At 41.2% G+C, this 15,691-nt stretch overlaps 1 protein-coding gene across 1 annotated transcript in view; it reads left to right on the top strand.

The window, feature by feature from the left end:
- LOC144511836 (sortilin-like) overlaps window positions 1-15,691 on the top strand; it is a 76,178-nt gene that overhangs the window by 58,209 nt on the left and 2,278 nt on the right. The window contains exons 15-19 of the mRNA XM_078242202.1: window positions 1,866-2,055; window positions 2,767-2,883; window positions 5,514-5,622; window positions 7,136-7,248; window positions 8,247-8,361. Coding sequence (XP_078098328.1) covers window positions 1,866-2,055; window positions 2,767-2,883; window positions 5,514-5,622; window positions 7,136-7,248; window positions 8,247-8,361 — 644 coding nt within the window. The remainder of the gene's footprint in view (window positions 1-1,865; window positions 2,056-2,766; window positions 2,884-5,513; window positions 5,623-7,135; window positions 7,249-8,246; window positions 8,362-15,691) is intronic.

Below are 15,691 nucleotides of genomic sequence, written 5' to 3'. Positions count from 1 at the left end.
TGAGAATCAGCAGATAGATTAATTAACTCTAGTTTGAATTTGACTTAATTTATATTGTTTTCACCAAGTCACTTTGTGCCCAAATTGCTCTTCGGTTTGTTTGCCATTGCTGTTTGTATTTAAGAGCCCTCACTGTTTTCACATCTTTTACATCTTACATTAATTTGCAGCTGTGTAGGCCAAGATGTGTTTTGGTGATTTATTGCATTGATTGTAATACATTTCAGATTGTAGTGTTTGGTGTACTCTAGGTGGTGATTGCTTTTCACTGGAGTGAAAGGTTACTTGAACTGTTGTCAAATGTTGATGCTGTTTGTGGGAACCTAGCAATTTTTATCAGAGAATGTTATGTAAATTCTTATACCTAAAATTCAATCTGGAAAAACTGATCCGAATGGCAGCAACCAGTCTTTTACCCACCCAACTATTCTTTCTTTTTTCAGCACTTGTACTGATTGAGTTTCAACCTGCATTGCTTCTCTTAGTCTACTTATATTGCATTCCTATTCACTTAATTGCACCTTTTACAAACACTAACACCACCCTCCCCTGCTCCCTCCTCTCCCCTGGCCCCGCAATCATGTCCTTGGGCACCCCTCAAATTCATCAATTCTTGGACGACTTTATGCCAATATAGCTATTTACACACACAATAGGAGCTGGATAAGGCCACTCAGCCTCTTGAGCCTGCTCCACCCACCATTCAATAAGGTCATGGCTGATCTGATTTTAACCACAATTCCACTTTCCTGCCTATACCTTTCGCCCCCTTCCCCACCAACTTATCAAAAACCTATCTACCTCTGCCTTAAAAGATATTCAAAGATTCTGCTTCTACTCCATTTTGAGGAAGAGGGTTCCAAACTCGCACCCCTCAGAAAAAATTCTCCTCATCTGTTTTAAACGGGTGACCTGTTATTTTTATGCAGTGACCCCTAGTTCGAGATTCTCCCACATGAGGAAGTATCATCTCTACATCTGCCCTGTAAAGACCCCCTCAAGATCTTGTATGCTTCAATCAAGTCGCCTCAATATGAGCATAACCTTCCCTCATGAAGCAACCTGCCCATTCCAGATATTGGTCTAGTGATTACTTCTTAGCCCTCGTACCGTCCACATAACCCAACTCTAATTTGCTTCACTGAACCATCTATAGAATTGGCCTTCACCAAGCACCTGTGCAAACCCACTCTTCAGCTCTCAAATTCTTTTTTGACCGTCTACCTCTGTTCACTTGCTTAAACTATTCACTTGTTTTCTCTCAAAAAATCAACTGTCTCATTACTGTCTTCCACCTATGATGTGGAGATGCCGGCGTTGGACTGGGGTAAACACAGTAAGAAGTTTAACAACACCAGGTTAAAGTCCAACAGGTTTATTTGGTAGCAAAAGCTACACAAGCTTTCGGAGCTCCAAGCCCCTTCTTCAGGTTATGGCATACCATATGGCACACCTGAAGAAGGGGCTTGGAGCTCCGAAAACTTGTGTGGCTTTTGCTACCAAATAAACCTGTTGGACTTTAACCTGGTGTTGTTAAACTTCTTACTGTGTCTTCCACCTATACAGCCTTCAACTTTGCTCCCCAAGTTATAATTCTGCAAACTCAAGCATACCTGACATACAAATGGCCTAATCAACAATTGCTAAAGCTGGTTTGACCATATTACATAGCATCATTTCTTTCTTTTCTCAAGCAAAAGTGCACGCTCTTCCGGAATCCATCTACCTCACCAAATTTTCTTTAAAAAGCAGCTTGGATCAAGCCCTTTGTAACCACTATTAACATCCTTATTCCTAGTTTTTTATTGCTATTTTTTAAATACATGAACATGCACTAAAAAAATGTTTAATCCTGATTTCCCCAGGTGCTGATGATGATTACATCCAGTGGCTTGCTCATTCAAGCAATGCTAATGATCCTAATGATGGCTGTATGTTGGGTTACAAAGAGAAATTCCGGCGTTTAAGAAAATCTTCTCTCTGTCGGAATGGACATGACTACATCGTGAACAAACAGCCCAATGTCTGTCTGTGTACTTTGGATGATTATTTATGGTATGCCATTACTATTTTTCCAATAGTTCATGGTGCAAACCTATCAATCTAACTTAGTTAACTTATTTTGAAATATGTAGACTTGCCAAACTATGTCAGGATAGGGAAGTACAGAACAGGAAAAGTCCCATCTACCAGGTCCTAAACCATAGTTCTACTCTGCATGTCCACAATCCTTCCCACAAAAAAATCAGAAAATGCTGGAAAATCTTATCCAGACTCGAAACGTTGACTCTCATTCTCTCCCCACACATGCTGTCAGACCTGCTGAGATTATCCAGCATTTTCTGTTTTTGTTTCAGATTCCAGCATCCGCAGTATTTTGCTTTTTGTTTACAATTCTCCCCAGTTCATTTGCCTGTTGGTTCCTAACCTGATTTATTTTTAAAATCCAACTTAATTCAGTTAGTGTAATAAATCACAAAAAGTGAGTGCTATGAGCATATATTGTTTCTAATTGAAAGTTTCAGTATGTTTTGTTTGGTCTTGCTTTTGGTGATTTTAAAATAATATCCCTTGCTGAATTGGATAATTGTTAATTGTAGTGTTGGTTTCATGCTGTATAAATCTTGGAAGGAGAGATCAATTATTTGCTTTTTGGATGTGGGAACTGAGTTCTCAAATCTTTTTACAAGGTTGCTTTAATTTATTTAATTGATTGGGAATGAATTTGTTGTTTATAAATATGCTATTTTTTTCCCCCTTTCTCAGTGATTTTGGTTATTATCGAAAAGAAAATAGCTCGGAATGTGTAGAACAAGATGATCTGCAAGGACATGATCTGGAGTTCTGCTTACAAGGAAGGAAAGAAATTTTGCAGACAAACGGGTAAATGATATGCTGAAGGAAATTTTGACTAAGACTGTTGGCACCTTTTGACATGAACTGACATTGTCTAATTTGTTTTCGGATTTAAGAGTAAATGCAAATTAAAATGGGTTGATGTGAGTTACAATCTTCTACCACTTGTGACCAAAAACAGAAAATGCTGGAAAAATTCAGCAGGTCTGGCAGCACCTTTGGAGAGAGAAAGAGAGTTAACGTTTTGAGCCAGTGAGATGATTCTTCAGAGCTCTGAAGAAGAGTCATACAGACTTGAAACATTAACACTCTCTCTTCAAAGATGCGGCCAGACCTGCTGAATTTTTCCAGCATTTTCTGTTTTTGTTCCAGCTTTCCAGCATCCACAGTGTTTTGCTTATTTTCCGCTCTCGAGTTTGTCATGGACATTAAGATTAAATTTAGATTTGGGAGTAGATTGAGGCAAGAGATGATGGTCATGCAAGATTTATTTCTAGTTTTCATTCTAGGCTGATGGTATTATTGCTGATGTATGTTATTTTAAAAAGTTTCAGTCAGCCATCCTTGATGATTTTTTTGTATGAGGCACAATGTGTCTACTCATAAAAACTAACTGTGTTTGTTGAAGACATTCACATTTTTTGTACTGGGATTCTGACTGAAAACATCTAACAGGAATAGAGGAAATAAGGAAATACATTAATTATTGCAGTGCCTGTTCCCCCAGGGAAGGTTTGGATTGTTTGGAATATTTCAGTCACCACACAGAGTCCAGAGGAGTAGAGTTAAGCTGGTTTATTCAAACACTGCAGCAAGGGAAAGGGATTCCATACTTATTTCTTATACTACTACAGTCCCCACTTTTGGCCCTAGGCCATTCCATTGGCTCAGGGAGCCACACTGAGAATGCTGCACCAGTGAAGGCGTCCAGGGATCCTACTGGATCCTCATTAGCATCGCATTCTAAAATAATCTGACCTCTAATGATCCATCCTGTATCCTATTGATAGGGTTGAATCTGGGCTCTTACTCTCTTCTCAGTAATTACATTTCTTTCTCTGCACTGGAAAGTGGGATTGGAGTGCTCAGGATTGGAGCATGAGCTCAATTTGCCATTGTTATTGTTTTCATGACGTGCATAATTATTGCCTTTTGGTAACAACAAATACAGATGTTGATAAGCAAAGTCAGCGCAGAGGCGATTACCACCTTTGGTGTGTCATCTGTGTGCAGCTTATCTCACCGAAGCCTGAAGATCATTCTCATCAGGGCTCTGCCTGCCAGATGAAAATCTCCCAGAGTGGATGAATCTGAAACTTGGAGGCAGAATGTGTTATTGTTCAGGCAGCTCAGTCCCTCAGAAATAGTTCTTTCAGTCAGCTGGGAAGCACCACTGAATTGGAGATGTCTGGACTGCTTGAAAGGTCCAATTCCACTCAAGATTGTTGCGGTAGAGTTTTTGTTTAGTGGCCTTAAGGTATTGCAGGTGCACATAATATAATATTGCGATTCCACACAGCATTCTTCCATAACTTACTATCAGTTCCATTTGTTATATCTTCATGTGAGTCAAATTTTTATACCGATTCACCCTGTACCACTCGGGGACTTTATCTTACACCTGCCTGTATAGGTGCCATTTTAAATAATTCTTTGGATTCTGGTGACAGGTTAATCAGGCTCAAGTTACCAGTGGTAGGGGCGTGACCACTATGCCACAAGATCTCCTTGTGGATCAGTAACCTCTGTGCATTCCCCTGAATGGTAAATATTCGATTTTGATGAGGATTTATTTATATTGGGCTTTGCATACAACAGGAATTCATTATCAAAAAGCATTTTACAGCAGTGGAAAGCCTTTTTGTAAACTGGAAGCCTGAGCAATACTTGCTGTACGCTCAATGCACAAACAAAATACTGCAAATGCTGGAAATACTCTGCAGGTCAGATAACAGCTGTGGAGAAAGAAATGATTAATGTTTCAGGTTGATGGATATAGAGGGATATAGGCCAAATGCAGGCAATTGGAACTAGCTTAGGGGTTTAAAAAAAAAAGGGCGGCATGGACAAGTTGGGTTGAAGGGCCTGTTTCCATGCTGTAAACCTCTATGACTAACTTGATGATCTTACAACAGAACTGGAAAAAGTTAGAAATTTACTAGGTTTTGACCAAGGGAAAGTGGGGAGGATGGGGAAAATAGAACAAAGGGGAAGGTTAATGATAAGATGAAAGACGGAAGAGATTAAATTATCTTCCCTTTTGTTCTTTTTGTGCAACTTCCCTTCTTTCTCTTTCCCAAAACCTCTCCTTTGTTTTGATCTTTTCTGATTATGTTTGAGATCTTCAAAGCTTATTTTTGAGAAGTTTAACTTGCAAGTTCCTAGAAGATATGCAATCACTTCCCTTTAAGCACGGTCCTCTTGACTGGGGGCCAATAACTTGCTAATTTATGGTTGCCAAATGGCATTTGCTTTCTGTTTTACAAGAAAAAGATTTGTGCTGACCTCAAATGTTTGGCTGGATTGAAGACCAGTTTTTGTGTTGATGTTCCATGCATGTACTTGTTAATAATTCATAAATCATATTAAATGTGAAGCTTCTTCATTTTTAATGATTGATATATTATCAGATTCCTAATGTGCTGATTATTTCTTAGATACCGAAAAATTCCAGGAGACAGGTGTTACGGAGGGATACAAGTGAATCGCTCAGTGAAAGACATTAGTACAAAATGCGTCAGTAACTTGTTGGCCCCTGAGGAACTGGTAAGTGCAATGACATTTTGTATTTCAGGTGGAGGAAATGTTGATTTCATTGATGCAAGTATGTACAGTGAAATATTTCTGAAAGTTTTTAGGGTAAAATGTTTAACTCGGGAGCAAGTATAGAATGAATTCTTGGTCAAAGTATGCACAAGAACAATAGTGCCAATGCACTGTTGCGCTCATATAATTATCACCAAAGCGGTAGTATGCAGTGGCTGCTTTGGCCTTTATTAGAATACGAGAGGAGTTTTAGTATTATTTGTTCATGGGATTAAGGTTTATTTTTGCTGAACGGCTCCGCAGTTATTGCCCATTGGTGGTTGGTGTTTTCTTGAGTTTGGTGTTGTGCTTTGTGAGGCTCTTGGGATGAGATTGGATTGATGATTCCATGAAAATTATGTAACTTAGTTAATGAACCATTGTAACGTAAATAATGGAGCAATTTATTTATTTGATTCTGGTGATATTTTTTACCGTTTTATTCTTCCAATTTGGTAAAATTATTAAAAATTGAATAAAATGTGCTACCCAGGATGATCCTGAAATAAAGATGTGGCAATGAGAGGGACAGACAAGACTGTTTGAAATGGTCAAACAAGATCTGGAGGTGGGAAGTCAGGCCAGTTAGTCTGCACGATTGTGGCTCAGCCAACTTGTCTGGTGGGGGAATACTGGGATTACATCAGTCATAATGTGATGGGACAAGATAGTTTAGAGAGACAGCTGCAGAGTGAAATTTGACCTGAAAATACTTACTAAGGTAAGATTGTTGTGTTTCTCTGGCGACATTGCTTATCTTGGTGAGATTACCTCAAGGCAGGTAACAGATCTGACACGTTGACCTGTAACTTCAGAGCCCTGGGAAGCCAACCCCCACAATCCCGAAAGTTTCCAGGTAAGGATTGCACAACAATTGTCTGGAAAGTTCAGACTTCCGATGGATAATTGTCCTGTACTGAGAACCATCTGACAATGCAATTTAAATAGCAAACTTTGGATGGTTCCGATTGTGTCGCTGTAAATATTGACCCAGAAAAGGTTAGAAGAATTAAAACCAGCTAGCTTCTGGGTAACTGTAGCACTAACCCACTCGAAAGTGCCTCGCCCATGACTACCTCCCATGCACTGGCTATGCCACATCCTTGCCCCAAATCCTGCCTATTTACCTTCTCCCAGGCTTTTCTGGTGGCTGGAACTTCTGGCAGCTAGTGCTGTTTTTTAAAAGAGAGTGGGAGGCATGTCCTCCTTACTTCCAATGCTGCAACCCTGGACAGGGGCCAAGGGACCCCTCTATACTACACCGATCTTGCCCGCCCAGAGTCAGAAGGTCGGGAGAGATGGGAACAGCTGGATTTCCAGTTAAGGAACTATGAACAGAGTGGCAATCCGACTCAATTGCCATTCCACTAGAAGTTACAGCCATTACCCTTTGTTATTGATTGTACCTTCTGTTCAAAATTATTCGATTCCTATAATATATGGAATTAAAAAATAAAACTTTGTTTGTTTTCAGTCTGATTCACACAGAACCAGCTCTGTGCCAATCATTGCCACTGTAATAGCATTATTACTGATGCTGTTAATTGTAGGAGTGATTTTTATCAAGAAATACGTGTGCGGTGGGAGGTAAGTGTATTTGGTTTACTTCTGAGGATTATAGACTTTTTACGATTACATTGGAAGATTTGCTATGTTTAACTAATCCAATGTTCTACTGTTCATTGAGTCCAGTTGATGGTAATTCTGATAGAAAAGGAGCAGGAGGGTATACAAACAGTTTTTACTCGAAAAAACCAACTTGCATGTTACTAGTAAGAGCCTTGCCTGCTGAGCAAAATTCAGGAATGGGCTGTACGTGATTTTTGTGAAAAGTCAGAAAATTATTCTTTATATAGTTAAAGCAAATTCAAGACCAAACAGTAAGTAACAAATATAAGCACTAATCGAGTTGCAATTCTGTTCTGAATTCTATGGAGCTCTTGAGATTAGATGGGATTGATGATTCCATGAAAATTATGTACTTTAGCTAATGAGCCATTATAATGTTAATAATGGAGCAATTTATTTATTTTGATTGTGGTGATATTTTTTCTTTACTCTCTTCCAGTTTGGTAAAATTTGCAGCAGGTTAGAGTGAGAAGTTTACATCTGCCAAATCAAATCTCAACCAATTCCAAAAGCAAAATACTGCAGATGCTAGAAATCTGAAATAAAAAAAACAAGAAAATGCAGGAAAAGCTCAGCAATTCAGGCAGCATCTGCAGAGAGATTAATACTTTTGGTCGAGTGACCTTTCATCAGGACCAATTCCTCATTGTTCTTGATAATTCCTTAGTTTTGACAAATGCAAATGATGTGTTTTGAGCTAAGAACATAAAACCCTGAAGATGCAAGTCGGTAACTGAAAGGACCAATTTGTTGAAGCATCTTCCCAAGACTTTGGTCTTGCTCGATGCTAACCAAAATGTTATGGAATTCAAGGAATCTTTCTAATTTTTACCATTAATTGAGGCTAGGAAACCAATTTTTTCTCTGAAACCGCCAGATTAATCATGCAAAAGAAGGTGTGTCTATTAAATTTGCCATCTATAATGCCTTAAAATGGTTTTTAATCAATCTTTCAGATTCTTGGTACACCGGTACTCAGTCTTGCAGCAGCATGCAGAGGCTACCACGGCGGATGAACTGGCCACCACTACAGCTGCCAATAAATCAGAGTACCACGATGACTCTGATGAAGTAAGTGTCGTACAATTTTTCCTATTAAATGCTATTGGGGAAATTTAAGAATTTGCCTGTCTCCTGTAGCTTCTAGACTAAAAGTCAAGAAGAATTTGAGCACCTAATGTATGTAGACTAGACACTGCGGCTTTGTCAGCTTTGTGCTTTCAGAGGATTATTGAACTTGGTCCATACCTGCCTGTTCAGGTGGGTGCCATGCATTTTGTGGAACTATTTAAAGTAAAATGACCCAGACATTGAAAAGCAGGACGCACGACCAATATGTTCAAGTTGCCTCCTGTGTTTGCCTACTGAACATTGACTACACTTCAAAAGTAATTCATTGGCTCTGAAGTGCTTTGGGACACTGAGGACATCAAAAGTACTTTATACAAGAATGCATCCTTATCTATATAATTAATGAAAAATAGTATGTCCACATGCACTTCATGTCTACAAAACCTTGATTCCTCTCGCCACTTCAGTGACTCTTTTTCTGTCAGTGTCTTTCTAACATTAATTCTGCTGTCCGTGTTTTAGAATGTAAAGGGTCAATATAAGCTTGTCACTATGTGCAGCTTCGAAATCTGGTTACTGGCTGGCTGTCTGAAACAAATCATCTTCCTAGCAGTCCCTTGGAATTGAGGATGACTTGCTTCCACATTGAGGATGACTTGCTTCCACACTAGAAATGTGACTACAGTCCAATGCATGACCTACAGTCTCTGTCGCAGGTGGGAAAGATAGTAGTTGGAGGAGCAGGTGGAAGGGGTGACCGGGTTGCCACATGCTCCTTTTGCTATTGTGCCTGGCTTCATCTTGCTCGTGGCAATGAAACCCAAGGTGTTCAGCTCCTTCCTGGATGCGTTTCCTCCACTTCAAACAGTCTTGGGCCAGGGATTCCCAGATGTTGGTGCGAATGTTGCACTTTTACAAGGACCCTTTGAGGGTGTCTTTTGAAGTGTTTCCTCTGGCCTCCTGGAGCTTGTTTGCCATGTCAAAACTCCACATAGAGCACCTGTTTCTGGAGTCTTGTGTAGAAGATGCGACCTGTCCAGTACAGCAGAGCTGATCAAGGGTGGTCAATGCTTTGCTGAGTTTGTTGGTCTGAGCCAGAACATTGACGTTGGTGTCTAGGTCTAGGTCAAACATTCTTCCTCAGACGACTGAAGGCTGCACTGGCACAAATAAGACGGTGTTGAACCTTCTCATTGATATCTTCCCTTGTTGACAGTAGGCTGCCAAGGTATGGAAAGTGGTCTACTTTGTTCAAGGCTTCATTGTGGATTTTGATAACCAGGAGGCAGTGCTGTGTGACGAAGCAGATTAGTAGAGGAACTTTGTCTTATGGATCAGGCCTGTTGCTTTGGGGTTATGCACGAGGGTCCTGACGCTCCAGGTCCTGAACTTCATTTTAAGGGTCTTCTTCACCGACTGTTCTAGGTGGCGGTTACGACTTTCGGGTCCTCTTTTCACCCACTTCTGAAATGAAAATAAATTGTTTAGAACATAAGAAATAGGAGCAGGAGTAGGCCATCTAGCCCCTCGAGCCTGCCCGCCATTCAATAAGATCATGGCTGATCTTAAGTGAATCAGTTCCACTTACCCGCCTGATCCCTATAACGCCTAATTCCCTTACCGATCAGGAATCCATCTATCCGTGATTTAAACATATTCAACGAGGTAGCCTCCACCACTTCAGTGGGCAGAGAATTCCAGAGATTCACCACCCTCTGAGAGAAGAAGTTCCTCCTCAACTCTGTCCTAAACTGACCCCCCTTTATTTTGAGGCTGTGCCCTCTAGTTCTAGCTTCCTTTCTAAGTGGAAAGAATCTCTCCACCTCTCCACCTCTACCCTATCCAGCCCCTTCATTATCTTATAGGTCCCCAGCCTTCTAAATTCCAATGAGTACAAACCCAATCTGCTCAGTCTCTCCTCATAATCAACACCCCTCATCTCTGGTATCAACCTGGTGAACCTTCTCTGCACTCCCTCCAAGGCCAATATATCCTTCCGCAAATAAGGGGACCACTACTGCACACAGTATTCCAGCTGCGGCCTCACCAATGCCCTGTACAGATACAGCAAGACATCTCTGCTTTTATATTCTATCCCCCTTGCGATATAGGCCAACATCCCATTTGCCTTCTTGATCACCTGTTGCACCTGCAGACTGGGTTTTTGCGTCTCATGCACAAGGACCCCCAGGTCCCTTTGCACAGTAGCATGTTGTAATTTTTTTCCATTTAGATAATAATCCAATTTGCTATTATTTCCTCCAAAGTGAATAACCTCGCATTTGTCAACGTTATACTCCATCTGCCAGATCCTCGCCCACTCACTCAGCCTGTCCAAATCTCTCTGCAGACCTTCTACGCCCTCCACACGATTCACTTTTCCACTTATCTTTCTGTCGTCTGCAAACTTTGTTACCCTACACTCAGTCCCCTCCTCCAGATCGTCTATATAAATGGTAAATAGTTGAGGCCCCAGTATCGATCCCTGCGGCACGCCATTAGTTACCATCTGCCAACCAGAAAAGCACCCATTTATTCCGACTCTCTGCTTTCTGTCGGATAGCCAATCCCCAATCCACGCTAACGCCCTACCCCCATACCCGTGTGACCCAATCTTCTTCAGCAACCTTTTGTGAGGCACCTTATCAAACGCCTTTTGGAAATCCAAAAACACCGCATCCACCGGTTCCCCTCTGTCAACCGCACTAGTCACATCTTCATAAAAATCCAACAAGTTCGTCAAGCACGACTTTCCCCTCATGAATCCATGCTGCGTCTGCTTAATCGAATCATTCTTATCCAGATAGCCTGCTATTTCTTCTTTAATGCATTCAGTTGTCGCTATCTCAATGGAATAACCATGAAAGTTTTAAATGACTTTCCAGAAATCTTTTCAAATAAAGCTGCATTTTGTATTTTTAAAAAACCACCAGCCTCAATGCACACAGTTTCACTTTTCAGTTGTTCGGGACACAGACTGATGCCTCTAATTGGGACCTTTCCCTATCTGAAGCTGGAGGCCTCCTGAAAGACTGACTGCAAGTCAAGGCATTGCATCTCAAAGCCCTAATTGCCAGGAGGAATGGAGCATAGATCACTAGAAGAGACAGAAAATAATTTTAGAGATGGAGACATTCGATTGTGAGGGAAAGGAAACGAGAGACAAATGGGCAAAGGCAGATGTCAGGTGCATTGAAAAGGGTCATGGGCACAAAGAAAAAGATTGAGGTACAGACTGTGCCTTCCTGATTCATGCATACTTACCTATCCATTGACTAATTTATCCAATCGCTAACATTCAAACTGGACCTTTAAACTTGCCACACGGCAACAAATGCTGTAAAAACCGGGTGTGTAATGTCTTCCCTTGACTGTACGCCATCCCCAATACTCCTCCATCCCCAATCACTCTAGATCCTATACACACTATCAACTAATGAGTATCTCACACATTAACCATTATTATGTCCTTTGACCCTCATGTAGCTGTCTTTCTCACAAATGTTCATCACCTCCCATCCCAAGTACAGTGCAGCCCCATTTTAACGCGATGGTTGGGGTCCATAAAATGTTATCGCGAATGTTATCGGGGTCGCGCTAAATCACTAAACCGGAAATAGCAAAAAAAAGGGTCTATCGCGCGATCGCGTCCTATCCAATTTCGCGCTAAATTGGGGCGCGTAAAATCGGGGTTCCACTGTACTGAAGTTACTTTTCCCTATTTCCATCCACTCTGCCATTTGGGGCTCAACCTTGCAACTCCTACTCCTTTTGGGCCATCCACCATTTTGTCCTAATGTTTCTCAACTCTGACAACCTTCAGTCATTTTGCCACTGTTGATACAAATGCTAAAAAAAAAGTTGCAACGAGGAATTACATAGCAAAGTCAGCAAATGAACAATTGTCTTAGTCCCATGTGCTTGTCCTCTCTGTCTTTGTTTTCTTTCCCTTTAACCATTTATTTAACCTCTTGAACGTTGTTATCTCTGCTCAAATCACTAATTTCATTAGGGTATTCCACTTAATTAATTTTCCTTTGTTTTGAAGAATTTTCCCCTTGTTCCTTTATATTAAATAATTTGCATTTAATATTGGCGTGGATCTTCCAGGGAGCAGCAATCACTATAGGAATTTCCAGATTCAATGCTGCTTTGCATTTCTTCCGGGACCATCTGAGCCCTGCTTTTCCAGAAATGTGGAGTGTAGTGTCCCTCACGGAGCTCTGTCGTAGTGGAGTAGAGTCAGGGGGAGACAGGACGAACCTGCTGTTTACAGCACTTGTTGCTGTGTGCTAAGTTTAAAGGACCAGTTTGAACATTAGTGTGTAGGTGATTGGATGAATTAGTCAATAGGTTGGTAAGTGGATAGGGTGGTAATCAGGAGTTAATGTGCATGAGTTGGAGGCGGGAGAGGTGGTTGGGGGGCATGGGAGGAATCAGTTCTGTAGTTACGCAGGAGCTGGACTCAGTTTTACATCTGGTCACTGATCTGTAGACTGGAAGATTTGCGCCATTGTCTTTAGTTTGGAAAGGCATCATGTGTCGGTGCAGGCTTGGTGGGCCAAAGGGCCTGTTTCTGTGCTGTATTTGATCCCTTGTTCTAGATGCCTAGATTACTGGAAGCATTTTGTTTCTATAAATACTCATTCAGCATGAACTGCAACATTACAAAGAACCAAGTTGGAAGTGAACATAAGAACATAAGAAATAGGAGCAGGAGTAGGCCATCTAGCCCCTCGAGCCTGCCCCGCGATTCAATAAGATCATGGCTGATCTGATAGTGGTTTAGTTCCACTTACCCACCCGCTCCCCATAACCCTTAATTCCCTTTGATCAGAAATCTATCATCCTGTGACTTAAACATATTTAACGAGGAAGCCTCCACTGCTTCAATGGGCAGAGAATTCCAGAGATTGACTACCCTCTGAGAGAAGAAGTTCCTCCTCAACTCTGTTCTAAACTGACTCCCCCTTATTTTGAGGCTGTGTCCTCTAGTTCTTGTTTCCTTTCTAAGTGGAAAGAATCTCTCTGCCTCTACCCTGTCTAGCCCCTTCATTATCTTATATGTCTCTATAAGATCTCCCCTCAGCCTTCTAAACTCCAACGAGTACAGGCCCAATCTACTCAATCTCTCCTCATAAGCTAACCCCCTCATCTCCGGTATCAACCTGGTGAACCTTCTCTGTACTCCCTCCAAGGCCAATATATCCTTCTGCAAATAAGGGGACCAAAATTGCACACAGTACTTTAGTTGCGGCCTCACCAGTACCTTGTACAATTGCAGCAAGACCTCCCTGCTTTTATACTCCATCCCCTTCGCGATAAAGGCCAACATTCCATTTGCCGCCTTGATCACCTGCTGCACCTGCAAACTGAGTTTTTGTGATTCATGCACAAGGGCCCCCAGGTCCCTCTGCACAGTAGCATGTTGTAATTTTTCACCATTTTAAATAATAGTCTATTTTACTATTATTCCTTCCAAAGTGGATAACCTCACACTTGTCAACGTTATACTCCATCTGCCAGATCCTCGCCACTCACTTAGCCTATCCAAATCTCTCTGCAGATTTTCCGCATCCCCCATGCAATTCGCTTTCCCACTCATCTTTGTGTCATCCGCAAACTTTGTTACCCTACACTCGGTCCCCTCCTCCAGATCGTCTGTATATATGGTAAACAGTTGAGGCCCCAGCACCGATCCCTGCGGCATGCCACTAGTCACCAACTGCCAACCAGAAAAGCACCCATTTATTCCAACTCTCTGCTTCCTGTTAGATAGCCAATCCTCAATCCACGCTAACACTTTACCCCCAACTCCGTGTACCTTAATCTTCTGCAGCAACCTTTTGTGAGGCACCTTATCGAACGCCTTCTGGAAATCTAAAAACACCACATCCACAGGTTCCCCTCTGTCAACTGCCCTCATTACATCTTCATAAAAATCTAGTAAAATTCGTCAAACACGACTTTCCCTTCATGAAGCCATGCTGTGTCTGCTTGATTGAGCCATTTTTTTCCCAGGTGTCCTGCTATTTCTTCTTTAATGATGAATTCCAGCAATTTCCCAACTACAGACGTTAAGCTAACCGGCCTGTAGTTACCCACCTTTTGTCTACCTCCTTTTTTTTAAGCAGTGGTGTCACATTAGCTGTTTTCCAATCAGCCGGCACTTCCCCAGAGTCCAGCGAATTTTGATAAATCACAACCAACGCATCTGCTATTACTTCTGCCATTTCTTTCAGTACCCTGGGATGCATTCCATCCGGGCCCGGGGACTTGTCTACCGTTAGTCCCATTAGCCTACCAAACGCTACCTCTTTAGTAATAGTAATCGTTTTAAGGACCTCACCCCCTACAGTCCCACGACCGTCAATTTTCGGTAAGCTATTTGTGTCCTCTACCGTGAAGACCGACACAAAAAACTTGTTTAAGGCCTCGGCCATTTCCTCGTTTCCCATTATTAAATCCCCCTTCTCGTCTTCTAAGGGTCCAACATTTCCTTTAGCTACTCTTTTCCTTTTTTATATATTTGTAAAAACTTTTACTATCAGTTTTTGTATTTTGTGCTAGTTTAGTTTCATAATCTATCTTTCCTTTCTTTATCGCTTTCTTAGTAGTTCTTTGTTGTTTTTTTCAAAGCTTTCCCAATCTTCTAATTCCCCACTAGTTTTGGCCACTCTGTACGCATCGGTTTTTAATTTAATACTCTCCTTTATTTTCTTAGTTATCCACGGCTGGTTATCCCTTTTCTTACATTCCTCCTTTATCACAGGAATATATTTTTAAGTAAGCTAAAGAGAACCACGGAGAGAAATCAAAGATGCCACAAGGGTAAGAATTTTCAATTGCAGGCAGTAGAGGACTGGCTGTTATTGGATCAGCAAGTACGAGGGGATTTTCACAGTAAATGCTTTGGTTTAAGTCTACTTGTGACACTAATAAATAAACTAAACTAGGAGTATAGCCTGTAGTAGTGAGGGCTAGCAACCTGATGTATATGGTATGGAGGATCCACTAATATTTACCAATTTTCAATATTGTAAACTTCAGCTATGTATACAAATTGCACACAACCCACTCATTTTTTTGGGTGGTGTTTCAACTTGAGGCAAATTTGCAGAAGCTTTCTTCCACGTAAAAACTAACTTTGGCTTCTTTTGAGGAATCAGATTTACAATATTCTGTCTGTTACCTTCAAAATTAGGAGTGTGGAAATCGACTTTCAAACGTACAGAGTTTGCATAAAGTTCGCTTTAGTTTTATCAGTGGCTTTGTACAGTTAGTGTCTGGGATGATTTTTAATTTCTGGTTTTCAAACATTGCATAATGT

Source organism: Mustelus asterias, chromosome 25 (genome assembly GCF_964213995.1).
Source record: "Mustelus asterias chromosome 25, sMusAst1.hap1.1, whole genome shotgun sequence".
Taxonomy (NCBI): domain Eukaryota; kingdom Metazoa; phylum Chordata; class Chondrichthyes; order Carcharhiniformes; family Triakidae; genus Mustelus; species Mustelus asterias.
This window is presented reverse-complemented; position numbering and strand designations above follow the sequence as displayed.